The 26902-nt window shown below is 69.1% G+C and overlaps 3 protein-coding genes across 3 annotated transcripts in view; 1 reads left to right on the forward strand and 2 right to left on the reverse strand.

The window, feature by feature from the left end:
• The first annotated feature begins 2417 nt into the window (after window positions 1-2417).
• On the forward strand, window positions 2418-10089 carry CDT1 (chromatin licensing and DNA replication factor 1). Its single transcript, XM_062176055.1, has 13 exons — window positions 2418-2452; window positions 4634-4745; window positions 5626-5717; window positions 6002-6509; window positions 7107-7212; window positions 7322-7376; window positions 7500-7697; window positions 7776-7921; window positions 8008-8105; window positions 8622-8810; window positions 9001-9153; window positions 9227-9428; window positions 9651-10089. The coding sequence occupies exons 1-13, from the start codon at window positions 2418-2420 to the stop codon at window positions 9812-9814; spliced, it is 2058 nt and encodes a 685-aa protein (XP_062032039.1). The 3' UTR covers window positions 9815-10089.
• On the reverse strand, window positions 10049-12113 carry APRT (adenine phosphoribosyltransferase). The gene is made up of 5 exons (XM_062176290.1): window positions 12005-12113; window positions 11819-11925; window positions 11150-11283; window positions 10755-10833; window positions 10049-10661 (listed from the first exon to the last, which is right to left on the reverse strand). Exons 1-5 carry the CDS (start codon window positions 12082-12084, stop codon window positions 10519-10521), a joined length of 543 nt encoding a protein of 180 aa, XP_062032274.1. The 5' UTR covers window positions 12085-12113; the 3' UTR covers window positions 10049-10518.
• A 74-nt stretch (window positions 12114-12187) lies between these two features.
• The window catches only part of GALNS (galactosamine (N-acetyl)-6-sulfatase), a 31706-nt gene continuing 16991 nt past the window's right edge, over window positions 12188-26902 (reverse strand). The window contains exons 9-14 of the mRNA XM_062176289.1: window positions 23354-23457; window positions 21516-21652; window positions 20925-21027; window positions 16828-16949; window positions 13967-14084; window positions 12188-12741 (exon numbers count right to left, since the gene is read on the reverse strand). Coding sequence (XP_062032273.1) covers window positions 12655-12741; window positions 13967-14084; window positions 16828-16949; window positions 20925-21027; window positions 21516-21652; window positions 23354-23457 — 671 coding nt within the window. The 3' untranslated portion in view covers window positions 12188-12654. The remainder of the gene's footprint in view (window positions 12742-13966; window positions 14085-16827; window positions 16950-20924; window positions 21028-21515; window positions 21653-23353; window positions 23458-26902) is intronic.

Genomic DNA, 26902 nt, shown 5'->3' on the forward strand with positions numbered 1-26902 from the left:
TGCCCTGTGGCTGCAGGTGACTGACGGCTCCGTGTAGGGCCTGGGATGCCCCGCGGGCTGAATTCCATCCTGGGCTGCGGGTCCTGGTTCTGGCCAGGGCCCACACAGAAAGAGCAGCTGCGAGGTGACTTGCTGGTCCACCTGCTCCGTGCCCTGGGGTCTGAGCTTCCTAACCAGCAAGGAGACCAACCGGTCGCAGGTTCACTCTGAGGGCGCAACTGGTAAAGATTCAGAAACAGAGTAGCCTGGATGTGGGTGTCGCAAACACCCACCCCTCACCCCTTGTTATGGTGGGAAGACGGGGTGGGGTGGGTGCAGCCCCTCAGGCAGACCACAGCGGGTCCCTCCAGGCCCTGACCTGAACCTGCCCTCCTCCTCCCCACGAGCCAGAGGCTCACATGGACCGGAGCTCTGCTCCACGGACCATGGGCCTGGGACCCCCCGTGCCTCAGTTTCTCCATCTGTAAAGCAAGGGCTTGGCCCCTGGAATACCACAGCCCCTCCAGCCCTGACACGGACCCACGAGGACGCACACGTGGACTCTGGGAGCAGGCCGCGTGGCACACACAGGTTAAGCCACTGCACTGGGGCGTGAGTGCTGGCTGCTCCTCTTCTGACCCAGCTCCCCATGAATGTGCCTGGGAAAGCAGCAGATGCCCAAGAGCTTGTTTCCTGCCACTCACATGAGACCTGGATGAAGCCTGGCTCCTGGCTGAGGCCTGGCCCAGCCCCGGCCATTGTGGCCATTTGGAGAATGGACCAGCAGATGGAAGAGCTCTCTTTTGGTCTCTTTCTCTCCCTGTCACTCTGCCTTTCAAATAACTAAAATCAATCTTTAAAAAGAAGAGCAGGCCGGCGCCGTGGCTCACTAGGCTAATCCTCCGCCTTGTGGCACCGGCACACCAGGTTCTAGTCCCGGTTGGGGCGCTGGTTCTGTCCCGGCTGCCCCTCTTCCAGGCCAGCTCTCTGCTGTGGCCCGGGAGTGCAGTGGAGGATGGCCCAAGTGCTTGGGCCCTGCACCCCATGGGAGACCAGGAGAAGCACCTGGCTCCTGCCATTGGATCAGCACGCTGCGCCAGCCGCGGCGGCCATTGGAGGGTGAACCAACGGCAAAAGGAAGACCTTTCTCTCTGTCTCTCTCTCTCACTGTCCACTCTGCCTGTCAAAAAAAATTAAAAAAATAAAATAAAAAGAAGAGCAAACTGGATACCACGACTCCCCCCTCCACCGTCTGGGCCAACACAGAACTGATGGGAGGGGTGGAGGAGCAGGACAAAGTGCAGGGCCTGACCAGGCTGGGGACCACTGGGCAGGCGGGGCCCGGGTCTGCGCCTCAGCTCGGCTCCCTGCAGGCTGCAGCCTCTCTGCCCTGGACCCCCTGTCGGGGAGCCGAGCAGGAACACGGCCCGCCAGCGCCCAGTGTGTCCCCAGCGCAGCCGTAGGAGTGGGCCCTGGCGTACACGGACCACTGGGCTACCACAGTGGCTCTGCTCTGCTGTACAGCTGAGGTGCCCACCTCCAGGGGCCTGTGGTGTCCAGAACTGCACGCCCAGGCCGCCCTCTTCTTCCAAAAGGACCAGGGCAGCAACAGAAGGTGGACTGACGCACGGACCGTGAGCGTCCGCAGTGGCGTGTGCGGGGCTGGGTGGACCCTGAGCACACGGGGACCCCGGCAGGACTGCTCCGCCACCCTCAGCCTGTGCCTGGGCTCCGAGCAGCCAGCCTGAGGCTGCTCCCTGCAGTGACCTCGCTGCTCTGCCAAGGGGGCTGCCGGCCCCCTCCCCACATCCTGGCCGGGTCCAGCTGGGGACGGGACAGGAGCAGCAGCCACAGGCAGATGGAAGACACATCTATCACTCTGCCTTTCAAATAAATACTGTCCTCGGGGACATATGGAGGAGCCGGCCGGCTCAGCTGGGCCCCTCTGCTCCCACCTCGTGGCCAGGACAAGCCCCAAGCCCCCTGCTGCCCTGGCCACTGCCTGCCCACTTGCTGGTCTTCAGAGTGAATGCCAGCCACAGCCTAAGTTGCCAACACTTCTCACCCCTGGTCCCCAGCCCACGCAGGACCAGGTGTGTCCCAGACACACACTCAGGACCCCGCACGGCCCCTGTGAGCAGCGGCTTCAGGTTTCCGCCGAGCCTTGTAGAGGCGTTGGGCACTGCTTCTGCCTGCAGGCTGATGGCCCAGGTGGCCACAGACAGAACTCTGCATGGCTGTTCCCTCCCAGGAGGTAGCCGGCAGCTGGCCTGCTGCACGGCGGCCTCACGGCCAGGCGCTGGGCCCATCCTCCTGAGCTAGTCACCCCGTGGGTGGTGCAGGCAGGGGTGCGTAGGCGGCAGGAAGAGAAGCTGGGGGGGTGGGGCAGCCTCCTGTCCGTCCGCGCTCTGTGCAGGGCAGGGACGGGCCAAACGGTCATGCCCAAGAGCCACATGCGGAACCTGTGCTTGTGGTCAGCCCTGCGGCCTCAGCCGCTCAGAAACCAGCTGTTTGCTGGGGAAGCAAGGGCAGGGAACCCCTGGGGTGGGGGCGCCCTCTCACTCGGCCCCTGGCGGCTCAGGAGTCGCCCAGGCACCCTTCCTGCCGACCCCAGGGCACCGCTGCCCCTTTGAGAGTGGGGGGGGGGGGCACACAGCTGCAAGGGGACACAGGGCCCACGCCATGGGGCGGCAGTCTCCGACATCTTCCCACACAGGCACCGTCTTCCCACACAGGCACCGGTGTGTGGGCCGCGCCCTCGGAGGAGTTGGCCATGCCCACGAGGGGTGACTGTGCCCGTGGGGGACTGGGTGTGCCTGCGGGGGTCTGACCATGCCCGTGGAGGGGTGGCCGTGCTCAGGGCCTCTCACACGGCCTCGTTCTCCACTCATCAACTTGGGGAACCCCGGGGAGTCCGCGCTAAGTGCCTGTGGGATGCAGGCTGAGGTGCCGGCACGGGCTCGGCGCTCCTGCACCTACCAGGCGCCCGCTGTGTCCCGGACCGCCCAAAGGAGAGGACAGTGAGACTCCCCGAGATGCACAGAGCATCCAGCACGTGGGGGCCTGGTCCCTGGGCAGCACGGCAGGGAGCCGAGACCCGCCCTGTGCGGGGTTTTACAGTTCCCAGGAGCCAGCATGACAGCCGAACTCCTTCTCCCCTCGCGGCCACACTGCGAGCCCGCCCAGCTCACTGGCCGTCCCCACCTGGCCCCGCCGGCCCCAGAGCTCCCCGGGGTCAGGCGCGTCCTGGGCCCAGTCTGATCTGTCTTGCGCGGAGCCCGCAGTGGCGCGCCTCTGGCTCTCAAGTTCCCCACAGGTAGCTTACACAGAGGAATCCTCTGGCTTGGGCGAGAAGGGCGGACAGTGCTGCCTCAGAACCGTGAGGGCGCGGCGTTCGCCCTTTCCTTGATGAAGTTCACATCTGTTTAGAACGCAAGGGCCTATGGTCACGGCTAACAGAAGCACCAACAGGGGCGGAGGAGGGGAGACAGGAGGGTGGTCAGCCACGGGGAGCCACTGAACCAGGCCTCACGTGTGAATGGTGAAGCCAGGCCTTCATCCCGTCCACCTTACAGCAGTGGGAGTCGCGAGGTCAGCTCCGCGGGGCCCTTCCCACCGTCCTCTGAAGGCTCTCACGGTGGCGCCGCACCCACGCCCGGCCCCCGGCTCGGGTCACGTTCAGCTTCTTGCATCTGGTCGGTTTCCCTGGCCACTGCTCCCGGTGTACCCCCGGGAGTGCTCTCTTGGTTAGTGGTTCCTCAGCAGTACTGCCGGTGAGCTTGTGGTCCCCAGGCAAATCCGGGCATGCGGAAGGGGCGACCACACATTGTCCCAAACGGAGTCAAGCCGAGTCTATGTGGGGTGTCCTTGCATGGAACAGCGCACAAGGAAGGAGCGTCACCCAGTCTCCACCAGCAATTTAGTTTAAAAAAAAAAAAGCCTCCTTTAACGTCCGGCTCATCCGCTCAGCCTGTCCCGAACTCGGGATTGTACTCACGGTGTAATTCCCAATCTAGCCCCTTTGTTCGAGCCAATCCCTGAGTGACCCCACTAACAAAAGCGGGGCCATGGTCGGGCCCCGGGCCTAGGAGAACCACACCTGGGGATAACGTCTCCAGCAGGACCTTAGCCACGTACCGGCCGTCCCCACCCTGAAGAGGTGGCCACGAAGACGAAGACATTTACGTCCGCACTTGCCCGGCTTTACCTCTGTGAAGTCCGTGTAAGTGGGGCACAAGGCGCTCTCCCAAGCTGCTCGGCAGGACGAGGTTGCTGTCGCCTCCCGCCCCATCCGCCGCTGTCCACGTAAATCTCTGTTTCCCATCCACGGATGGGTGATTGCCACCCCCTCGAGATGCTTTCTCCTCCGGCAGCCTGGGCTTCACTCCCGGGAGACTCTGGCTTCCCCGGCCTCTCAGGGCATCCGTTTTCTGGTGCCCCCACTGCTTACAGACCGCACACTGGTCCACGGTGCGGCTGCCGGGGGCGATCCCTCCTACCGCCACCCCACACCCCAGTTCCACCTTAGTCTCCGGGCCTCTGGCTGCTCCTCCCCGTCCAGGCGGGCGACGACGATCCTATAGCTCCTTCTGGTGTGTAGGATCCTCCCTGGCCTGGAACCTGCGCCCCACCTTCCGCTTGGTCAACATCCCAGGCTGGCCGGGTCAGCGGGAGCCCTCATCGTCGTGGGCTGCCCGTCGTCCCCAGGGCCGTGCTCCCGGGCCCCCGTGGTCCCCAGGGCCGTGAGGAGCTGGCAGTCGTCCCAGGTGGGTTCTGGGTGAACAGGAGCCCAACAGGGGCACGCTGAGCCGCCCAGCTAGAGGTCAAGGGGAAGCGGCCAGGATTGGCAAGCGCCTCTCCGCTCGCCCCACGGCTGATGGAACCGGAGCTTCCTGGGGGGGGGGGGGTCGATGGGAGCGGGTGCCCCATGCAGTCCTGCATTGAGGGGGGAGGGGGCGCTTGCCCCCAGAGCGCCCTAAGGGTGGCGGTGCAGGTGGGCACAGTGGAGGCGCCTGCCTCTCCCCGGCCTCAGGTCCTGGAGATCAAGGTGGACGCTGCGGGCGGGGTCCTCCCCTCCTCGAGGCTAGGCTCCAGGTGCCCTTGCTCCCTGGCTGGCTCGGCCCCCAGTCCCCTCGGTTCCTTCTCTTCGGGGAGCACAAGGGTTTCGGCCAAGGGGGGAGGGGTTTGGCCACCATTCCTGCCACACAGGACGTAGGGCAGCGGGTCAGGGCCATCCTGTGCCCCGCCTCCGGATCTCCTCCTCGACCCTGCTTATTCTTGCCCGGTCAACGCCCCCCCAGGGCCCAGCCCACCTCCAGGGGGGCCACTCGGCGGAACAGAGTCACCACCTGAGCGCTGGATCGGGGACCGTGACAGCGGCACTCACCCGCTGGCCACGGCTCCCCCCACCCTCCGAAAGTCAACGCGGAGAAGAGAAGCAACAGAGAGGAGGCCAGACCAGAGCTGGGCTGCAGCGTGCACGGCGGGTCCTCGCTGGCGGCCTAGCCCACGCTGTGCACTGCGACCCGCTTGGTCTCACTCCAAGCAACTTAACCCTGGCCTTCCCGGCCGGCGGGGGCGTCTCCCTCGGCCCCCGGCCAGCGCGGCCGCTCCTGGCCACTCGCGCTCTCCCGGCTAACGCCGCAGAACCTGGAGACCGCCCCTCCCGCCCTCCGGCTCCCTTCCTCGTCCGTCCGCAGCCCTCGTGCCAAGGGGCCGGGCTCGGCGCTGCCCACGCGGTGAGGGCCGCCGGCGGAGGACGGCGCGGCTCCCAGGTGCGAAGCGCAAGGGGCTTTGTCAGCGGCCCAGACAGCGCAGGGAGCCGAGACCCCTTCTCTGTGCGGGCTTCACGGCTCCCAGGAGCCAGCATGACGGCCGCGTCCCTTCTCCCCTCGCGGCCGCCCCCGGCCCCGCCGGCCCCAGCGCTCCCCGGGTCAGGCGCGTCCTAGGCCCAGCCGGATCCTGCCCCGCGCGGAGCCCGCCGTGGCGCGCCTCAGGCTCTCACGAGCCTCGCCCCTCGGAGGCGGGGTCCGGGGAACCTCCCAAGCCACACGGAGCGCCCCTCGGACAGCGCGCGACCCCTGGCGCCCCGCGGGCGTGGACAGCGGCAGAGAGCGCGGGCCCGGCGCATGCGCAGGCCGGGGAGCGGGCGTCGGTTTCCCGCGCGCACCACTGCGCACGCGCTCTCTCGCGAGAGTTCGGCTCGCAGCCGGGGCGGAGCCAGGAACGCGCGCGAAATTCGGCGGGCGCCGCGCCCCGCCCCTGCCGCCGCCACCGCCGTCGCCGCCGCTGTCCGCCTTGGTCCCGCCATGGCTCAGCGCCGCCTCACCGACTTCTTCGCGCGCCGCCGGCCCGGGCCCCAGGCGCCGCTGCGTGCCAAGACGGCCTGCCGCACTCCGAGCCCCGCCAAGGCCTCGCCGCCGCCCGGCCCGCCCGGCCCGAGCGGCCGCAAGCGCGCACGCAGGGCCTCCGAGCTCGGCTGCGATGACGCCGCGCCGCCCGCGCGCAGGAGGCTGCGGCTGCCGGCCGCGGTGAGGGAGGCCGGGCGGGGGTCGGGGGGCGCGGTGAGGGAGGCCGGGCGGGGGTCGGGGGGCCGCCGAGGCCGGGCGGGGGTGCAGGGGGCGCGGTGAGGGAGGCCGGGCGGGGGTGCAGGGGGCGCGGTGAGGGAGGCCGGGCGGGGGTCGGGGGGCGCGGTGAGGGAGGCCGGGCGGGGGTCGGGGGGCGCGGTGAGGGAGGCCGGGCGGGGGTGCAGGGGGCGCGGTGAGGGAGGCCGGGCGGGGGTCTGGGGGCCGCCGAGGCCGGGCGGGGGTGCAGGGGGCGCGGTGAGGGAGGCCGGGCGGGGGTGCAGGGGGCGCGGTGAGGGAGGCCGGGCGGGGGTGCAGGGGGCGCGGTGAGGGAGGCCGGGCGGGGGTGCAGGGGACGCGGTGGCTGGGAGGAGGGCGCTGGGGCGGGGGCACAGGCACGGGGGGGCCGGGGGGCTCCGCTGGGCCCCGCTGGGCAGCAGAGCGCGCCGGGGCGGCCTGCATGGCCGGCTGACCGGGGCCGGCCGCGCTCGCCCGTTGTAGTTCCGATCTGGAGGAGCCGGGGGCGCTGGGACCCGGCCCCCTGACCCCCGCTTCGCCCCGCAGGTCCCCGGCCCCAGCTGCCCAGACCCGCCCTCCGCGGCGGAGGAGGTAAAGGAGGCGGCCCCCGGGGCGGCCCCGCCGGCCAGGGTCAGGAGGCCCAGGCGGGCAGGCGGGGCCGCCTCCCCGCGGCCCCCCGCTGCCGGGAAGTGCAGCGCCTCCGAGCTCCGGTCCTGCCTGCAGCGGGCGCGGGCGCTGGGGGCGCGGGCGCGGGCGCTGAGGGGCCAGTGCCCAGGAGGCTGCCGGAGAGGCCAAGGACCCCGCGGAGCAGCCGGGGTGAGTGTGTTGGGGGTGTCGGGCCCCCCAGGGGAGGACAGGCTGGAGGGGGCACGGCCTGGGGGCGAGCCAGACTGCTGAATCCGGCCCAGCCCGGGGTCTCACCGGCTGCTCCCCCCGCAGTGTCGCCGAGGCGCCCGCCTATCAGCGCTTCCATGCCCTGGCCCAGCCCGGCAGCCCGGGCCTGGTGCTGCCCTACAAGTACCAGGTGCTGGCCGAGATGTTCCGCAGCATGGACACCATCGTGGGCATGCTGCACAACCGCTCCGAGACCGCGACCTTCGCCAAGGTGCAGCAGGGCGTCCAGGACATGATGCGCAAGTGAGCAGGGCCCCGGGGGCTGGCCTGGCCTGGCCCAGCCCGGCCGGCGCAGCCTCCTGAGCCCGCCTCCTCCCGCAGGCGCTTTGAGGAGCGCAACGTGGGCCAGATCAAGGCCGTGTACCCGGGCAGCTACCGCTTCCGCCAGGAGCGCAATGTCCCCACCTTCACCGACGGCGCCAAGAGGTCCCAGTACCAGCTCACCATCGAGCCGCTGCTGGGGCAGGGTGAGGCGGGGAGCCGGGCCGGGGGCGCTGGGCCCCGGGGCGCTGGGCTGGCCGGGCCGGGGCTCAGGCCTGCGCTGTCCTTGCAGACGCTGGCCCAGCCCCTCCGCTCACGGCCACCTGCCTCCTGCAGCGGCGCCAGGTCTTCAGCCAGAACCTGCTGCGGCGCGTCCGGGAACACCACAAGGTGCGCGTGCTGCTGCCGTCTGGGGTGGGGGCGGGGCCAAGGCAAGTGACAGGCTGCCATCCTGCGTCAGCCGGTTCGCTCCCTGGATGGCTGCCAGCAGCCAGGGACTCCATGTGGGGGGTCAGGGCCCAGGACTTGGGCCACCTGCTGCTGCTTACCCAGGCCACAGCAGAGAGCTGGGTGGGAAGTGGAGCAGCCGGGGCTCGGCCCTCTGCCCTATAGGATGCTGGCCCCTAGAATTCTGATCTATTTGTGAGTTGGAGCATGGACAGAGAAGCCTTCCATCCGTGGGGTCACTACCCTGATGGCCAGGCCTCAGCCGGGACTCCCACGTGGGCGACAGGGCGCGAGTCCTGGCCTGTCTGAGGCCGTGAGCAGGAGCTGGGCGGGCAGTGGGCGCGTGTGCTTGTCTCCTAGCTGAGCGCTGGGCAGAGTGGAAACCCTGCCCAGAGCTGCCACACCCCAGCCTTCCTGGGAGAGCCCAGGCCCAGCAGGGCTTCCGGCCTTGTTCCGCAGGCCTTCCTCGCCTCCCTGAACCCTCCCCTGGCGGTGCCCGAGGAGCAGCTGAAGCGCTGGCACCCACGCTTCCGAGTGGACGAGGTGCCTGACATCGAGCCGGCCGAGCTGCCCCAGCCGCCCACCGTGGAGAAGCTCACCACTGCCCAGGAGGTGCTGGCCCGCGCGCGCAGCCTGATGTCGCCCAGGGTGAGCCAGCGGGCTCTGCGGGTTCAGAATGGCCTCGTCCCCAGCCAGGGCCTCGGGTGGTGGGAGGTGGCCGTCCCAGGGCGGGAGGTGCGTGGTGGGACCCCAGGGGACAGCACAGACCACGCACTGTGCGGGGGGTGGGTACAGCTGGCGAGGGGCTTCTCCCCCCTGAGCCGGCCCTGTCCTGCAGATGGAGAGGGCCTTGAGTGACCTGGCCTTGCGCTCCAAGGAACCCGGTGGTCCTGAGTCCCCCAGCCCCGCACTGCCAGCCACGCCGCCGGCCACCCCACCTGCTGCTCCTCCCAGCGCCCTGAAAGGCGTGTCCCAGTCCCTGCTGGAACGGGTGAGTCTGCGGCGAGGGCGCCCGGGAGCCCCGGTGACCTGACGCCCGCTGAGTGCCTCCCACGCCCCCGCAGATCCGAGCCAAGGAGGCGCAGAAGCAGCTGGCACAGATGATGCGGCGCCCAGAGCAGGAGCAGCGGCTGCAGCGCCTGGAGCGGCTGCCGGAGCTGGCCCGCGTGCTGCGCGGCGTGTTTGTGTCGGAGCGGAAGCCGGCACTCACCATGCAGGTGGCCTGCGCCCGGCTGGTGGGCAGCTGCTGCGCTGCCACGAGCCCTGGTAGGTGGCTGGGGGCCGGGGTGCGGCTGGCCGTGGACTTGCCCCCCAGGAGCTACACACCGAGCGCCCGCTGCGCGCACCCTGTCCTTGGGCCGCCCTCCTGCAGCGGCCGAGGCCCTGGCACGCGTTCCTCCCTGCCAGGCCCCTGGCCACACCGGGCCGCAGGCCGCCCCTCAGTCCTGCAGGCCCAGGGTTCGGGCCCTCACGCGCCTCTGTCTGCAGGGGAGATGGAGAAGTGCGTGCTGCTGCTGTCCGAGCTGCTGCCCGACTGGCTCAGCCTCCACCGTGTCCGCACCGACACCTACATCAAGCTGGACAAGGACGCCGACCTGGCTGGCATCACTGCACGGCTGGCCCACCAGGCCCGTGTTGAGGCCGCGCTCTGAGCCACGTCTTCTGCCTGGCCACTTGGCCAGCACCATGCCCTGTAGGACCGGCCGAGATGAGCCGGGCCCCGTGGCCCCCAGTCGCCTCCAGCACTGCTGTGGTCTGGGCTGACAGCTGCACGGCCCCGGGCCCCTTGTGCACAGGAAGCTTCCGGAAGCTGGCACAAGTGGTGGAGACCCCGCCCCGTCGCACGGCCTCTGAGCTGACTTGTACAGATGAACACTTATTTATAATCCAGTAGACCTCATTTTTAATCGTTTAAAACTCTGGGTGCTTAAGGCTTCTACGGACTCAGCTTTGCATTTCAGTGGCTTTTTACAGAGCTTGAGTTATATGTAAATAAAAACTTCAGACCTCAGATAGCAAAGTCCCTGCCTGCCCCCGGGGCCCAGGGGCCGCCCTGCCCTGGGTGGATGGGGGTGGGGCAGTCCTGGGCTCCAAGGTCCAGAGCCGAAGCGTGAGGTGTCCGAGCCCTCGCCCCACAGGGCTGCGGCGGCTGTGGGCAGGGCCTGGGTGGACGCCTCTGCCCTGCAGGCCCCGGGACAGCGGGAAATGGTCACAGGGCCCCTGCTGTCTGCTGGGCTGGGCCAGGCCCCAGGCTTTGGCACTTCCAGAACCAGCAGGAAGGGCCCGGGGCGCCCAACCCAGGGGCACTTGGGAACCTCCTTGAGGGGTAGAGACGGCTGGGGGGGCAGCCAGGTCCTCAGTCGTACTGCAGCAGGGAGAACACGGGCACCGGCCGCAGCCTCTCGCGGCCCTGCAGCGCCGTCAGCTCCACCAGGCTCACGCACTCCAGCACCTCAGCCTGCAGCCGGCCCAGCAGCTCACAGGCCGCTCGCATGGTCCCTGGGTGCGGGGGGAGCGGCTGGCATGGCAACAGGCTCCCCTCCAGCCAGAGACACCCCCCCCATGCCCGCCCGGCTCCCCGGCGGCGCTCACCGCCCGTGGCCAGCAGGTCGTCCACGATGACCACCTTCTGTCCCGGCTCCAGGGCGTCGCTCTGGATCTCCAGCTCGGCCTGCGGGGAAGCGCCGCTCAGCCCCCGCGCCCCCGCGCCCCCGGCCCGGCCGGCAGCTCACCTGGCCGTACTCCAGCGCGTAGGCCACAGACACGGTGGGGCCGCTCAGCCCCCGCGCCCCCAGCCCGGCCCGCCCGGCCGCTCACCTGGCCGTACTCCAGCGCGTAGGCCACAGACACGGTGGGGCCGCTCAGCCCCCGCGCCCCCAGCCCGGCCCGCCCGGCCGCTCACCTGGCCGTACTCCAGCGCGTAGGCCACAGACACGGTGGGGCCGCTCAGCCCCCGCGCCCCCAGCCCGGCCCGCCCGGCCGCTCACCTGGCCGTACTCCAGCGCGTAGGCCACAGACACGGTGGGGCCCGGCAGCTTCCCGCGCTTGCGGACGAGCACACAGCCCAGGCCCAGCTCCTGGGCGAGCGAGGGGCCAAACAGGAAGCCTCGGGAGTCCAGGCCTGTGGGGGCGGAGTGGGGTGCTGGCAGCAGGGGCCCCGGGCGACCGGGCCACACAGGGCTGGGCTGCCCCCGTGGTGACGCAAGGAACGTGGCCGCAGAGCGGGCCTGGCCCTCCTTCCGGGCGGCTTCCCCTCCGGCAGCCCGGCCTCTGCCCCCTCCCCTCCGGCAGCCCGGGCTCTGTGCCCCCTCCCCTCCGGTAGCCCAGGCTCTGTGCCCCCTCCCCTCCGGTAGCCCGGGCTCTGTGCCCCCTCCCCTCCGGCAGCCCGGGCTCTGTGCCCCCTCCCCTCCGGTAGCCCGGGCTCTGTGCCCCCTCCCCCCCGGCAGCCCGGGCTCTGCCCCCTCCCCTCCGGTAGCCCGGGCTCTGTGCCCCCTCCCCTCCGGTAGCCCGGGCTCTGTGCCCCCTCCCCTCCGGTAGCCCGGCCGCCCGTGCGGCGTCCGCCGGGGGCGCGGTCGGGGCGCTCAGCCCCGGGCTGACCTCGCGCCGGGTGACCGGCCGGGCCCGCGGCAGGGGCTCCGCACTCGCCCGACACTCGCCTGCGATGTAGTCTATGCCGCCCGGGTGCGCGGCCTGCAGGTGCCGGGCCAGGAGGCGGATGGCGGCGCGGAAGGAGTCGGGGTCCTTGAGCAGCGGCGAGATGTCCCTGCGCGACAAGGCAGGCCGGTGAGCCGCGCGCCACGCCGCGGGCGGCGCAGAGCCGAGGCCGGGCGCGCACACCGCACCTGAACAGCACGCCGGGCACCGGGAAGTCGGGGAAGCTGCGGATCCGCCGCGCCACCTGCTGCAGCTCGGGCTCCGCCATGGCCGCGTGCGCGCCGGCGCGGGGCGGGGCGGGGCGGGCGCGGCTCCGCGGGAACTACCGTATTCCTCCGAGTCCTCGGGCCGCGCGTCCACGGCCATTGCAAGGCGCACCCTCGGCCCCAGCACACACAGCTCACGGCAGCGCTGGGATGTCTGTGCCCCTTTATTCTAAGAATTTCATTCGGAATTCCCCAGCACTTGCAATTCCAGAGTAATGCGGCCCAGGTGCTGAGGCCGTCCCGGCTCGGGGCGGAGACCGCCGGGCGCCGGCCGGGGTCCCGGGCTCCGGGAGGCCTCTGCCCCACCCCGCTGTAGAGAGGCGCGGGGGCCAGGGAGGCGAGGGGAGCCGGGGCGCCCCCTGCACAGCACACAGGGGCCGGCCAGGACGCAGGAAGTACTCCAGGCCGGGGGCGGAGTCCTGGGCCGCGGACAGGGAGGGGGTCACAGCCACAGGACGGGGGAGATGGGCGGGGTCCTGAGATCCGTGGGGCCAGGGCGGCAGCAGGCTGCAGGGCTGGTGGCCAGTGGGCGATGGCAGCTGGGGCTCTTCCAGCCCCGGCAGAGGCAGGTGCTAGTGGAGCCAGGGGCACTTCTCGGGGACAGACTCGGGGGCACGCAGGCACTTGCCTAACTTCTCACAGCCGGGGGGCGCCCAGTTCTGGGAAAGAAGAGGAGGAGGAACGCGAGGTTACAGCAGGCCCTGGTGGGCTCCACCCCATGACCTGTGCCGCCCCGAGGTGCTGAACGGGACAGTGAGGCTGGGGCAGGCTGACCCCAGGCCTGACGGCTGGCGCAGGCGGGATGCTCGCCTCCACCAGTGGCCTTCCCAGCATTCCCTCCACTCGGCACGTGCCGCAGGTCCTGGGACGCGCGTGGGACGAGGCTGGGTGCGGTCGGAGGGACACACGGCGGCAGGCCAACGGGCCAGCTCCAGGTGGGCACGGCTGATGCCTGTGCTCCTGAGCTGCGTCCCGCGGGCCGGGGCCCACACTGTGCTGCCTGGGCTGGGTCTCCAGGACCCCTCACCTTGAGCTGAGCTGGAAACGGGGCCAGAACGTGGGAATCCATGCACCTGCCCGAGCAGGGTTCACCCTGGATCCACGTGGCTGTGCCCAGCACTTCCTCCCCCCTGGCTCCTGGTTAACCAGGCCCAGCCCGGCCCCAGGTGACCCTGTGGCAGGTGGGCCATCCCGTGGCCAGGGACGAGGCCGTGGGCCCCTAACTGTCCTTCCTGTCAGGACAATGCGCTTTTCCTGTGTGGCCAGGCGGTCCCCTGGGTCACAGGGAAGCAAAGCTGGCACCTGGCAGCTCCTATAGCCACGATTTGGTCTGACCTGGACGCTGACCCCGTGTGGCCTTATCTCTGGCGGGAGCTCCGACACGGGGCCTGGGGCACAGACTCGAGGGTCTCGGGGGAGGGAGTGCCTGGCGTGAGACAATGGGGCCGCATCTCTGCACAGACGAGTGCCATCGTGGGCACGAGGCTTGTTCTCTGGGACCCACGTCGGCTCGGTGGGGAGGGACTCCAGCCTCCCTGCTGTGTCCTGGCTTTGGTGCAAGAAGATGGTTTTCCGGCTGAGGTGGGAGTGGCTTCACTGCCGTGGGCCTGTGCACTCACGGGGCCTGGCGGTCCAGGAGCCACCGTGGAAGGAGAGGCCACCCTCTGCGCCGGGCGCGGGAGGGGGCAGCTTGGGGAGGAGGACAGGGAGTGCCTGTCCCAGCCTCGCCCTGCCCTGCCCCCACAGGGCCTGAGGGACCCCTGCTTCACACCACAGGCGTCTGCAGGAGGCCGCAGTGGTGGCCGCTCTGCCCCAGGAGCCCCTGCTCCCATGCCCGCCGCGGCCCGACGGCACGCATTGCGGCCTCGCGCGCAGGAGACTCACCATCACTGCCTGGTTGCACACGTTGAGCTGGGGCTGTCCGGGGACCAGGGTCTCCTGGTGCTGCTGAACGACCGGGCCCACCCTGCGCAGGGCTTCCTGGTACTCGGCACTGGCAAAGCTGAGACGAGAGGGCAGAGGTCACCGAGGGTACAGCAGGCACAGGTGCCTCCCCGGGAGCAGCAAGAGGCCCAAAAAGGTCCTGGGATCCAGAGGGGCAGGGAGGGGCCAGGCCCACGGAGGCCGGGCCTCGCGGTGTCTAACAGGTTGGTGGCCAGACGCCGGCAGGGAGGCTCCGTAAGCAGTGTCCCCTGCCTGTCCCCACCAGGGCAGCACTGGCAGGTCCTGCATCTCGTCACAAGCCAACTGCAGAAGAGGGGGAGGAGCCACAGCCCTCTGCCCTGTTTCCCTTTAAGCAGGAAAATGCTCCACGCGGCCCCACGATGTGCACGAGGCCGCCACAGGCTAGGGCGACACCGCAGGGATCGTGCCCCGTCACAGCACACACGGAAGGGCCTCAGCCCGGCGGCGGACAGCAGACCGAGGCTGGGAGGCCCTCTTCTCGGCAGGCCTGTGGTGCCTGGCCAGCCCTGGGCTGCGGGGGGCAGCCCTGCAGCTTCTCAGCGCCGACGGTAAGAAGGCCGGCCCGGGCACTTCCCAGGTGGCCGCGGCTCTGAGCTCCACGTCAGGCCAGCCACGTGCCCACCAGCAGGGGCTGCGTCCTGCAGACGACCAGAGACGAGGAAGAGGCTCTGGGCCCTCAAGGGTGGACATGGCTGTGTGGTCCACGTCCCGTGGCCTGCTGGGAAGGGGCCTGGCCCCCATGGGCTCAGGGTTCTGTTCTGGAAGCTGCCAGACCGAGTGGCCGTGGCTGCCTCCAGCACGTGAGGATCCTTGGAGATCGCAGGCCACGGCTGGATGCGCCTCGGCCTGCGTGGCCTCCCCGACTTTCTGGGTGGGCCTCGGGGGGACAGGTGAGTTCTGGGTGGGCCTGGGCCTTCTGTCCCCAAGCCAGGCAGGGTCCCTGCAGCTCCTGGCCGCCGCCCCCGTGTGCTGCATCTCTGCATTCCTGCAGGGCTCGTGTCACACGTCTGGAGCACACTGTGCACACGGCTGCCTTGCCGGAACCAGCCAGATCTGGGCGGCTTTGTCTTGTCTGGGGAGGCTGGCTCCCAAGCACGGATGTCTGAGTCCGGGAGATGCCAAGGCCAGCGAGGCCGCGCCAGGGGCCCCTGACTCCAGAGCAGGGCTGTCTCCTGTGGCCACCCAAGGAGCTCTGCATGTTTCCCAGCTGAGGCAGGGCCAGCGCTGGCGGAAGTGGCACGGGGCTGGCCTGTGACTGACGGAGGACACCAGCCTGCGGGCTGTCGCGCTAGGTGTGGCCAGGCATTTTCTGCACCTGGGCCTTGTGGTCGCTCTGGACCGACTCTTGTCGCCTTGGCTGGGTGATGCCGTGGCGGTTGTCCTGCAGGCTTCCTCCCAGCCACCCTGCTTAAGTCTCATTCCGAAACACAGGCCCTTGGCTCTGGACGCCTGTGGTCTGTGTGCCGTCCAGGGGCCTCAGCTGGACGCCTGTGGTCTGTGTGCCGTCCAGGGGCCTCAGCTGGACGCCTGTGGTGCCTGCTGTCCAGGGGCCTTAGCTTATGCCTGTGCCCATCTCCTGGGCCACGCCACCGTTCGGCACACACAGGGCTGCGAGCCAAGGGGGCCTGGAGGTGGGGGCCGGCCCCTCGAGGCTCCGGGGCTGGACCCCCAGTCTCTCCCAGCTCCTGGAGGCTCAGGTTCCCCTTGGCTGTGGCTGCTCCACATGCCTGTCCCCTTCTCTGGACGTGGAGCACTCGTGGCTCGCCTGAGCCCATCCGGACACCCCCACCATGTGTGGACTAGGCATGCGTGGCACCCAAGCACCCTCCTTCCTGGACCTCTCACGTGCTCGGCCACACAGCCCCGGGGGCCCTGTGCCTCCTGCCACAAGCAGGATGCATGCCGCATGCCGGCAGCCTGGCTTTGTCTGCTTGGCCACTACCCGGAGGGACCAAGCCACTGGGCCAGGAACGAATGCACTGGAGGAGCCTCCGGGTCCCCCAGCCAGCGAGGGGACGGCTTCAGGTCAGAGCACAAGGGCCCGGGACCTCCAGTCAACTGCTGGGGTCTCTGTGCCACAGCCAGGAAGTGCCAGAACCACCCTGTTTGGAGTGGCTGTGATGCGAGCCTGGCTGTAGGTGAGGCTGGGACAGCAGGGCTCCGCTCTGCTGAGTGGAGACGGCGGACGGGTCAGGTGCTCTGGAGGCGGCAGGACGGGTGCTCACGGAGTGGTTGGGGCAGGTGTTCTGAGTGGCCCCAGTTGCCAGCTCACTGAAGGTGAAACTGGGTGCAGGGGCTCCGTCACTCTCCCAGGAAACGCTGCGTGGTGCTCCCGCCAGCAGCGACCACGCTCACCACCACCCAGAGCCCCGCACACCCAGCCCTGGGCTCCAAGATGCATGACCCCCGGCCCCGTGGGAGCTCTCCCTCCCGGCCGCAGCGCTGGTCAGTCAGGTGGACTTAGCCCTGCTCGGACACCACACCCTTGGTCCTCGGCCCTCCCTGGGGGTGGATCAGAGCCTGGGACACTGCTGGGGTGGGGGCGTGAGGGCACTCGCAGAGGAAGGCGGGTCACCACACACAGGGACAGCACTGCCTATGGGCGTGAACACTGGGGGTGCAGAGCCCCCAGCTTCCTCTGCGGGCACACAGGGTCCCCACGGGCACGCACGGCTCCTGCTGCTGGAAGCACAACTCAGAACCCACACGAGTCCCAAGCGGCGCTCGCGTCCGCCTGTCTGGTCGTCTCCCCTGGCTCAGTGGCCCCGTGCCCAACTCACCTGAGCGGGTACCTCTCCCCAGGGTCTCGGCCCAGGTGGAAAATCAGAGGCAGCTTCGTGTGCTCCTCCTGGGTATGCGTCGTGACCCCCGCGACGTCCTGCCCAGGGCAGAAGTCAATGCCCTGCAATGAGGCGGGGAAGGCGGTGGGCGCGGGGCGGCCCGTGTCCCCTGCCGCACACCTGCACCTGTGCATCGCGGGACGCTCACGGCCCCTCCCCGGCCCCAGAGCTGCTGGCAGAGGCGCCCTCCTGGGTGTCGGGGCTGTCTCTGGAGCAGCACCATCACTCTCCCATCTGCTCAGGGTGCCCGGGACCGTGACGAACGTCTCGGTCGTCAGCTGAGGCTCTTGTGGGGCTCAGGCGTGTGGCCAGCAGCACAGCGCTCGTCCTGCTCAGCACTGTGCCCAGGCGGCCTCTGCGGCTCCTTCGCCCTGGCGCAGCCTCCTGCCCTTCCGTCAGCCTGTGCCCTGAGCCCTCCCAGGTGCCAGTGGGGCCTCTCTGGCTACCCCCAGGGAGCCCCTGCCGGCCATGCCTCCGACACGGGCAGAGGCGCCCTGCAGGCAGCCTGCCACCGGCGAGCCCACCCTCAGGCTTCCGGCAGGTGGTCTGTGGGCTCCCTGGGCAGGCCGTTTCCCCGTGGAGCGTTAACACTCTGCTTCTCCACAAAGCAGGGGCTCCGTGCCCGGGCTCCACACTGGGTGCTCAGCGGCTGACGACAGACCCCAGCGTGTGCTCCCAGGGTGGGGTACCCCGTCTGCACAAACCCCAGCCTGGACACAGAGGGGACAAGCTGCTCGATGGCCTGCCGCCCGGCGCAGGCTTTCTCCCGACGGAGACCTCGCCCTCGGGCACCACGGTGGAGCCAGCTGGACAGCAGACAGACGGGGGCACAGGGCCGGAGGCAGGGTGCTGACTTCCCTGGAGAGGTGGGGAATGAGACGGCCAGGACCTCGCACTCGGCTGTCGCTCCTGGGGGTGCTCTCTCTGCCTCCCGCCATCGACCCTGGGACCGCTGCAGGCCAGCCCAGACCTTGGATGGTCACCTCCCCTCACCACGGCAAGCATGAGCAAGGTGGGTGGGTGGCCAGCATGGCCCCTGGAAGACAGGGCCCCAAGCTGGGGGAGGCTCCGCGGCCCAGGACACACCGACAACCAGGAGCAGTGCCCTGCCCACACAGGCGCGGCCAGGCGTTGCAGGCTGGGCTGGCCAGGTGTGGGTGGAGGTGGTTGGAGCTACAGGCAGAAGGCTGGGGTCTGCCTGCGTCATGGAGACGGAGGCCAAGCCAGGGTGCAAGGGGAAGACAACAGCTGGGGCAGGACCACAGGGGTGGGCAGTGGACAATGGCCCTGAGCAGGATACCACACCCTGCATATTTGTCACTGGCAGGCGCCAGCCAGGGTCCCACCCCAAGGCCACCCCGTTGAGGGGGCGGGCTCTTGCCCACTGCTGAGGTCCCCTCCCCACATCTCCCTGTCCCACCCCTCATCAATGGGCTGGAAGGGACAGATAGAGGACCCGTCAGGGCTGGGCTGGGAGGGCAGTGAGGTCTGCTCCCTTGGAGCCAGCCGTCTATGCCCAAGGCACATGAGGGGCTCAGGCCCCAGGCCCAGGCAGGGCACAGAGTGGCTCAGCCTCTGAGATGGGCACCAACGAGGTCCAGCCGGGTGACCCCGGCCCTCACACTGCTGGCCTCACCTTCATAGCAGGTGCTGGCCCAGGCACAGTGTGGCCCCAGGAGGGCAGCTCGGAGGTCGCGACCCTCCCCCCGGGCTGCGGCCCTGGCAGACAGAGCTGTGGTGTCTTCACAACTCAGGACCCAGGGTGGAGGCCCAGAAAACCACAGACCACACGGCTGAGTCCCAGGGCAGGAGCTGGAGGCCACACAGGCGAACGGGCCAGGTGGCGGCCTGGCTGGAACCTCAGTCCCCTCGACAGGGGGTCTCGGGCAGCCCCGCGGGGGCTGTGAGAGCAGGTGTGTGGACTGGGGGGCGAGGGCCCCTGGTGCTACCAGCCTGGCCCTCAGCCAGTGCTGAGGTTGCTGCCACGTGGCCCGGTCCTGGCCCCGAGGGATTCTCCCCAGATGGGACCAGGCCAAGTCACCACGTCTGGACAAGCTGAGCCTGCGGGGCCAGTGAGCAGACTGCTTCCCACAGATGGCCTCTCGCTGGCCGGCAGTGCACCGAGAGCCTGCTGCCAGGGTCCCAGGACACCGGTCAGGATGGCTGCCCCAGCCAGAGCCAGCACCGTGTCCAAGGAGTTGGGCCACCGGAGGGAAGTCTGTCAGAGCCGTGGGCATCTCCAAGGGGCCTGGGAGACCTGGAGGGAGCCCCGAGCCGCAGACGGTGCTGTCCACCCATAGGCTCTGTCCCCAACACGCAGGACAGACACGGGGCGCAGAGACCGGGGCTCCAGGGTCTGCAGCGGAAGCCTCTGTGACATGGACCCTCATGGGTACGGGGCCCAGGCCACGGGCCGGCCCCCTTGGACACACCAGGACAGGACAGCGCCAGCATGGTGCTAGATGCACGCAGACCCCCTCCCCCCATCTGCCTGCTTGGAGATGCTGAGGGAACCCGCACACACCCGGGAAGGGAGAGCCGCACTCGCCCTGCTGGCATTTATTCTGCCCAGTGCCGGGCGGTGGGGACCCCAAGACCCCGGGCTCTGTGACATCCCCACAGCGACAGTGCGCAGAGCAGGGGCCACACAGCTTCAGAGGTTCACAGGGGACAGGAGATGGGAGAAGCCTGTGCCTGAGGGCACCGGGCAGGGGTCCCCAAGGGGTGGTCTGCACAAACACGAGGGTCCACACTGGCTCGCCAACACCCACCAGGCCACGGGGGCAGCAGCTGTGCCTGCTCGGTGCCGACAGGAGCCACTGTGGGCTGTGGGTGGAGCCCTGATGGCACACGCTGGGCTGGGTCTCACTGCCCGCTGCCCCAGGAGGGCCACGTGCACACGGCCGCCCCGCCCTCACAGCTCCTGCCACAGCCCAGCCGAGGCCTCTCATACAAGGCCAGCTGCCTCCAACGGCCTGGCAAGGACAGGCCAGCACCCAGGCCAGCTCCTGGGAGGCGGAAGCGGAGGGAAGGCTGGGGGGCTCTGCCCACACGCGGGACACTGGGTTCCGGCAGCGGGGCCTGGGACGCAGCAGCCAGAGCTCCAGTGCTCCCCCGGTGGCACCTGCCCAGCCCAGCTCCCTGACCAGGGCTCCTCAGGGCCTCATCCACCGCCTCCCCGACCAAATCCACGAATTCTCTCCCCACGATCTGCAGACTCGGGTGTTGGGCACTCAGGGCTGCGCCTGGCACAGGAGGAAGCTGCCCACGGGGCAGGGGCACAGTGAACCTCCTCCCGGCAGGGTGGGCCCTGGGCACGAGGCCTTTCATCCTTCCTCCCTCGGGCCAGCACCGCAAGCACACGCCGTGGGCCCCCAGCAGGGCCTCCATCTCTGGGCCCAGGCAGGCCACACTGGTCACCTCCGGGCAGGGAGGCGGGCTGAGGGGCAGGCTCAGTGCTGGCGGGGCAGGGCAGGCCTGCGGGGCTACCTGGCCTGGGTCCAGTGCTGTCTGGCAGCAACAGCTGTGTGGCCCCAGCGGCTCCTGATGTGCTAGGTAACCACACCCAGGCAGAAAGGGCCACCAGGGCCCCCGGCCATCCTAGCCCCCATCCCAGTATCCCCCTCCCCCTCCACCAGGGCCCAGGGCCGTCCCGGTCCCCATTCCACCTGACCCCTACCCCAGCCACCAGGGCCCACAGCCATCCCAGTCCCCATCCCAGTACCCCCCCCCTCCCCCAGGGTCCAGGGCCGTCCCGGTCCCCATCCCAGCACCCCCCTCCCCCTCCCCCAGGGCCCAGGGCCGTCCCGGTCCCCATCCCAGCACCCCCCTCCCCCTCCACCAGGGCCCACAGCCGTCCCAGCCCCCATCCCAGCACCTCCCTCCCCCTCCCCAGGGCCCAGGGCCCACCCAGCCCCTATCTCAGCCCCCGCCTGGCCTGGGGGTCTGTGGGCATGCGTCCAGGCGGAGGACACAGGGGACACGTGAGGAGCTGCAGCAGTGCCTGCCTCCTGGTCCCCGCACGCCGAGCCCCGTACCTTTTTGAACTCCTCATAGGAGTTGGTCCAAGTCCACAGGTGGGCCTTGTACTGGCCGAGAGTGACCGCCATCAGGGTGTTGCCGCGGTAGTGGAACACGGGCCTGCCAGGGTGAGGGGCAGAGGTCACGGTGCCGGGAGCGGCACACTCAGTCCCCCAGGCCAGGCGCTCGAGCAGCCTCAGCTGAGGTCAGCCCACCCCGGGGGCCAGGGAGTGGGGCAGTGAGGCCGGCAGCAGCTGGGGCCCTGTCTCGGGCAGGTGGGGGCCTACACCTTGTCTCCCAGCAGTTAAGAGCCTCTGGGGCAGGTTTCATGAAAAAAAAAAAAAAAAAAAAGAGGACATTTTGAAAGAAAGGGAAGCACCCCCACTCCCCTGCCCCCTGTTCTCGCCCAGATGCGCCCAGTGAGTGACAGGGCAGGTGGGAAGAGTCGGAGGCGGGGCCTGGGCGTTTCAGGGTGAGCAGGAGGACCTCAGGCTGGGTGAGAAATAGTGCCCCCCGGGCTGGGCCCCAGGCCACCCCCTCCAACACTCCTGTGCCCAGACAGCAGACAGCTGGGCGAGGGGCCTCAGCCTTGTCCGTCCAGCACCAACCTGTCCGTCAGCCGGCCGTGCAGGGCAGCAGGGAGCAGGTCCAGGCCGTCCATCACCCTGTCGCTGGGCGGCTTCAGGCCTGCGAGGGCCAGGCTGGTGGTGAAAAGGTCCATGAGACTGCCCAGCTGGTGGCTCACCTGTGACGAACAGGCAGTGACTCTGCTCGGGCCCGACACGGCCAGGGGCCAGGGCCCAGCGTGTGGTCTGCACGTGATTACATGCACGCACACGCACAGCTCCATGTCGGAGACCCAGACAGAGCTCTGGGCTCCTGGCTGCAGCCTGGCCCAGCCCTGGCTGCCATAGCCATGTGGGGAGTGAACCAGCAGATGGAAGACCTCTCTCTCTCTGCCTCTCCCTCTCCCTCTCCCTGCAACTCCGCCTTTCAAATAAAGAAATAAATCTTAAAAAAAAAAAAAAAGAGTGGCTGGCCCGCTACAGACATGAACGTCCACCCTGGGCCTGAGGGGTCTGAAGCAAGAGCCCCTCAGCAGGAAAAGACCCTCAGTGTGGATGCTCAGCTGAGCCAGCCAACACGAGCTGGGGCTCTGGGGTTGGGCTGCTGGCAGCCGGACACACAGGCCCAGCCCTGCCCTGGGGCCTGGCTGCTCTGTCCTCACAGCGCATGCCCACACAACACCGGCCCGGACGTCCCACGCCGTCCCACGTGAGGGCCTGGGTTCCGGTCCCGGCTCCTCTCCTGGCTCTGGCTAACGCACTCCTGGGAGGCAGCGGAGACGGCTCAAGCAGCTGGGTCCCTGCACCCACGTGGGAGACCCGGATGGGTCTCCTGCCTGTGGCTGGCGGGGCCCTGGCTCTCGTGGGCACGTGGAGAGCGAGCCAGCGATGGGAGATCGCTGTGTCTGTGCATTTCGATGAGGAAGTCAAACCTTAAACAGAGACCAGATGAAACCAGATAAAACCAGCGTGCACTCCGCCTGTTCTAGAAGCTGAAGCGCCCATCAGCACACGGAGGCTTTGACAAGCCCTGCAGGGCAGAGGTGAGTTCTGCTTGGTGTAGATGGCGCTCACTGGCTGCAGGGGCCACTCCTCCAGCAATGTCCTGTGTCCACCTGACAGGAGCAGGAAGGCCACGCACCCCGTGCCCACCTGACACAGTGAGGGGACACACCCCGTGTCCACCTGACACAGTGAGGGGACACACCCCGTGCCCACCTGACACAGTGAGGGGACACACCCCGTGTCCACCTGACATGGCGAGGGGACACACCCCGTGTCCACCTGACATGGCGAGGGGACACACCCCATGTCCACCTGACATGGCAAAGCCATGCACCCCGTGTCCACCTGACATGGCAAGGCCACACACCCCGTGTCCACCTGACATGGCGAGGGGACACACCCCATGTCCACCTGACATGGCAAGGCCACACACCCCGTGTCCACCTGACACGGCGAGGGGACACACCCCATGTCCACCTGACATGGCAAAGCCATGCACCCCGTGTCCACCTGACACGGCGAGGGGACACACCCCATGTCCACCTGACATGGCAAGGCCACGCACCCCGTATCCACCTGACATGGCGAGGAGACATACCCTGTGCCCACCTGACAGGAGCAGGAAGGCCACGCACCCCATGCCCACCTGACGTGGTGAGGGGATACACCTCGTGTCCACCTGACATGGAGAGGGGACATGCCCCACGTCCACCTGACACGGCGAGGCCACGCACCCTGTGTCTACGCACCCTGAGAGGCTAGGCTTCAGGCAGAACAGGGACGCCAGCCTTCTGATGCCCAGGTGGAGCGCTGTGGGCAGGAGGTCAGGGCGGTCTCGCCCAGGACGACCCAGCCTGCAGGGACCAGGCACTCACCTGGCCTGCTGGGATGTGGCCGGGCCACCAGGCGATGGCAGGCTCCCTGACCCCGCCTTCAAAGGTGGTCTGCTTCCCGCACAGGAAGGGGCCGTTGCTGCCACCTGTGGGAGGCACTGGCGTCAGATGCCTGAGGCCACTCGGGGCTGCAAGGTCGCCCAGGGACGGCAGGGACACCGTGCCCTGGAGCTGTGTGACCGCTCAGAAACAGCAGGGATGGACGTGTGCTGCAGGCCGCGCCGTGGAACACGCTCCCCGCGAGTCTGGGGCTCAGTGCTCTTCCACAGGCATGGGCGGAACAGTGTCCCCACGCCTGTGTGTGGAGGGGAGGGGTCCCCACGCCTGAGTGTGGAGGGGAGGGGTCCCCACGCCTGTGTCAGTGGAGGGGAGGGGTCCCCACGCCTGTGTGTGGAGGGGAGGGGTCTCCACACCTGTGTCAGTGGAGGGGAGGGGTCCCCATGCCTGAGTGTGGAGGGGAGGGGTCCCCACGCCTGTGTGTGGAGGGGAGGGGTCTCCACACCTGTGTCAGTGGAGGGGAGGGGTCCCCATGCCTGTGTGTGGAGGGGAGGGGTCTCCACACCTGTGTCAGTGGAGGGGAGGGGTCCCCATGCCTGAGTGTGGAGGGGAGGGGTCTCCACACCTGTGTCAGTGGAGGGAAGGGGTCCCCATGCCTGAGTGTGGAGGGGAGGGGTCTCCACACCTCTGTCAGTGGAAGGGAGGGGTCTCCACGCCTGTGTCAGTGGAGGGGAGGGGTCTCCACGCCTGTGTCAGTGGAGGGGAGGGGTCCCCACGCCTGTGTGTGGAGGGGAGGGGTCCCCACGCCTGTGTGTGGAGGGGAGGGGTCTCCACACCTGTGTCAGTGGAGGGGAGGGGTCCCCATGCCTGAGTGTGGAGGGGAGGGGTCCCCACGCCTGTGTGTGGAGGGGAGGGGTCTCCACACCTGTGTCAGTGGAGGGAAGGGGTCCCCACGCCTGTGTGTGGAGGGGAGGGGTCTCCACACCTGTGTCAGTGGAGGGGAGGGGTCCCCATGCCTGAGTGTGGAGGGGAGGGGTCCCCATGCCTGTGTCAGTGGAGGGAAGGGGTCTCCACGCCTGTGTCAGTGGAAGGGAGGGGTCTCCACATCTGTGTCAGTGGAGGGGAGGGGTCCCCATGCCTGAGTGTGGAGGGGAGGGGTCTCCACACCTGTGTCAGTGGAAGGGAGGGGTCTCCACACCTGTGTCAGTGGAGGGGAGGGGTCCCCATGCCTGAGTGTGGAGGGGAGGGGTCTCCACATCTGTGTCAGTGGAGGGGAGGGGTCTCCACGCCTGTGTCAGTGGAAGGGAGTGGTCTCCACGCCTGTGTCAGTGGAGGGGAGGGGTCCCCACGCCTGTGTGTGGAGGGGAGGGGTCCCCACGCCTGTGTGTGGAGGGGAGGGGTCCCCACGCCTGAGTGTGGAGGGGAGGGGTCCCCATGCCTGTGTGTGGAGGGGAGGGGTCTCCACACCTGTGTCAGTGGAGGGGAGGGGTCCCCATGCCTGAGTGTGGAGGGGAGGGGTCTCCACACCTGTGTCAGTGGAAGGGAGGGGTCCCCATGCCTGTGTGTGGAGGGGAGGGGTCTCCACACCTGTGTCAGTGGAGGGGAGGGGTCCCCATGCCTGTGTGTGGAGGGGAGGGGTCTCCACACCTGTGTCAGTGGAGGGGAGGGGTCCCCATGCCTGAGTGTGGAGGGGAGGGGTCTCCACACCTGTGTCAGTGGAGGGAAGGGGTCCCCATGCCTGAGTGTGGAGGGGAGGGGTCTCCACACCTCTGTCAGTGGAAGGGAGGGGTCTCCACACCTGTGTCAGTGGAGGGGAGGGGTCTCCACGCCTGTGTCAGTGGAGGGGAGGGGTCTCCACGCCTGTGTCAGTGGAGGGGAGGGGTCCCCACGCCTGTGTCAGTGGAGGGGAGGGGTCCCCACGCCTGTGTGTGGAGGGGAGGGGTCCCCATGCCTGAGTGTGGAGGGGAGGGGTCTCCACGCCTGTGTCAGTGGAGGGGAGGGGTCTCCACGCCTGTGTCAGTGGAGGGGAGGGGTCTCCACGCCTGTGTCAGTGGAGGGGAGGGGTCTCCACGCCTGAGTGTGGAGGGGAGGGGTCTCCACGCCTGTGTCAGTGGAGGGGAGGGGTCCCCACGCCTGTGTGTGGAGGGGAGGGGTCCCCATGCCTGAGTGTGGAGGGGAGGGGTCTCCACACCTCTGTCAGTGGAGGGGAGGGGTCTCCACGCCTGTGTCAGTGGAGGGGAGGGGTCTCCATGCTTCTGTCTATGGGGAGGAGGGGTCTCCACACCTGTGTGTGGGGAGAAGGGGTGTACTCTGGGCAGGTGTGGGCACCTGTGCTCCCGACACCCGCAGGGCTGCATCTGGAAGCAGGCAGGGCCTGAACTGCAGCTGCCAGCTGGGCCCTGTCGGGGACTCCTGGACCCTCAGGGCTGCCCCAGGGTCTCCCACACTCAGAACCCCTGAGACACGGGGAACAAGGACCCAGCTGAGCCCTCCTTGCAGTGTCGCCGGGTCAGCTCCTGGCTGAAAGCGGGAGCCCCTCCCCAGGCAGCAGGTGGGTCTCAGATTTGAGGGCGCCTGCAAGGACGCAGGGGACTCGGGCACAAGCCGGGCCAGGGAGGGGGACGAGGTGGGCAGAGTGGGTACAAGGTGGGCACAGCACAGGGGACAAGGGGGCACAGGGAGGGGGACGAGGGGGGCACAGAGAGGGGGACGAGGAGGGCACAGCACAGGGGACAAGGGGGCACAGGGAGGGGGACGAGGGGGGCACAGGAAGGGGACGAGGAGGGCACAGGGAGGGGGATGAGGAGGGCACAGGGAGGGGGACGAGGGGGGCACAGAGAGGGGACGAGGGGGCACAGGGAGGGGACGAGGGGGCACAGGGAGGGGACGAGGGGGCACAGGGAGGGGACGAGGGGGCACAGGGAGGGGGACGAGGGGGCACAGGGGGACGAGGGGGCACAGGAGGGGACGAGGGGGCACAGGAGGGGGACGAGGAGGCACAGGGAGGGGACGAGGGGGCACAGGGAGGGGACGAGGGGGCACAGGGAGGGGACGAGGGGGCACAGGGAGGGGACGAGGGGGGCACAGAGAGGGGGACGAGGGGGGCACAGGGAGGGGACGAGGGGGGCACAGGGAGGGGACGAGGGGGCACAGTGAGGGGACGAGGAGGGCACAGAGAGGGGACGAGGGGGGCACAGGAAGGGGACGAGGAGGGCACAGCACAGGAGGGGGACGAGGGGGCACAGGGAGGGGACGAGGGGGGCACAGAGAGGGGGACGAGGGGGGCACAGGGAGGGGACGAGGGGGGCACAGGGAGGGGACGAGGGGGCACAGTGAGGGGACGAGGAGGGCACAGAGAGGGGACGAGGGGGGCACAGGAAGGGGACGAGGAGGGCACAGCACAGGAGGGGGACGAGGGGGCACAGAGAGGGGACGAGGGGGCACAGGAGGGGGACGAGGGGGCACAGCACAGGAGGGGGACGAGGGGGCACAGGGAGGGGACGAGGGGGCACAGGGAGGGGGACGAGGAGGGCA

This window comes from Lepus europaeus, chromosome 19, assembly GCF_033115175.1.
Source record: "Lepus europaeus isolate LE1 chromosome 19, mLepTim1.pri, whole genome shotgun sequence".
NCBI classification, from domain to species: domain Eukaryota; kingdom Metazoa; phylum Chordata; class Mammalia; order Lagomorpha; family Leporidae; genus Lepus; species Lepus europaeus.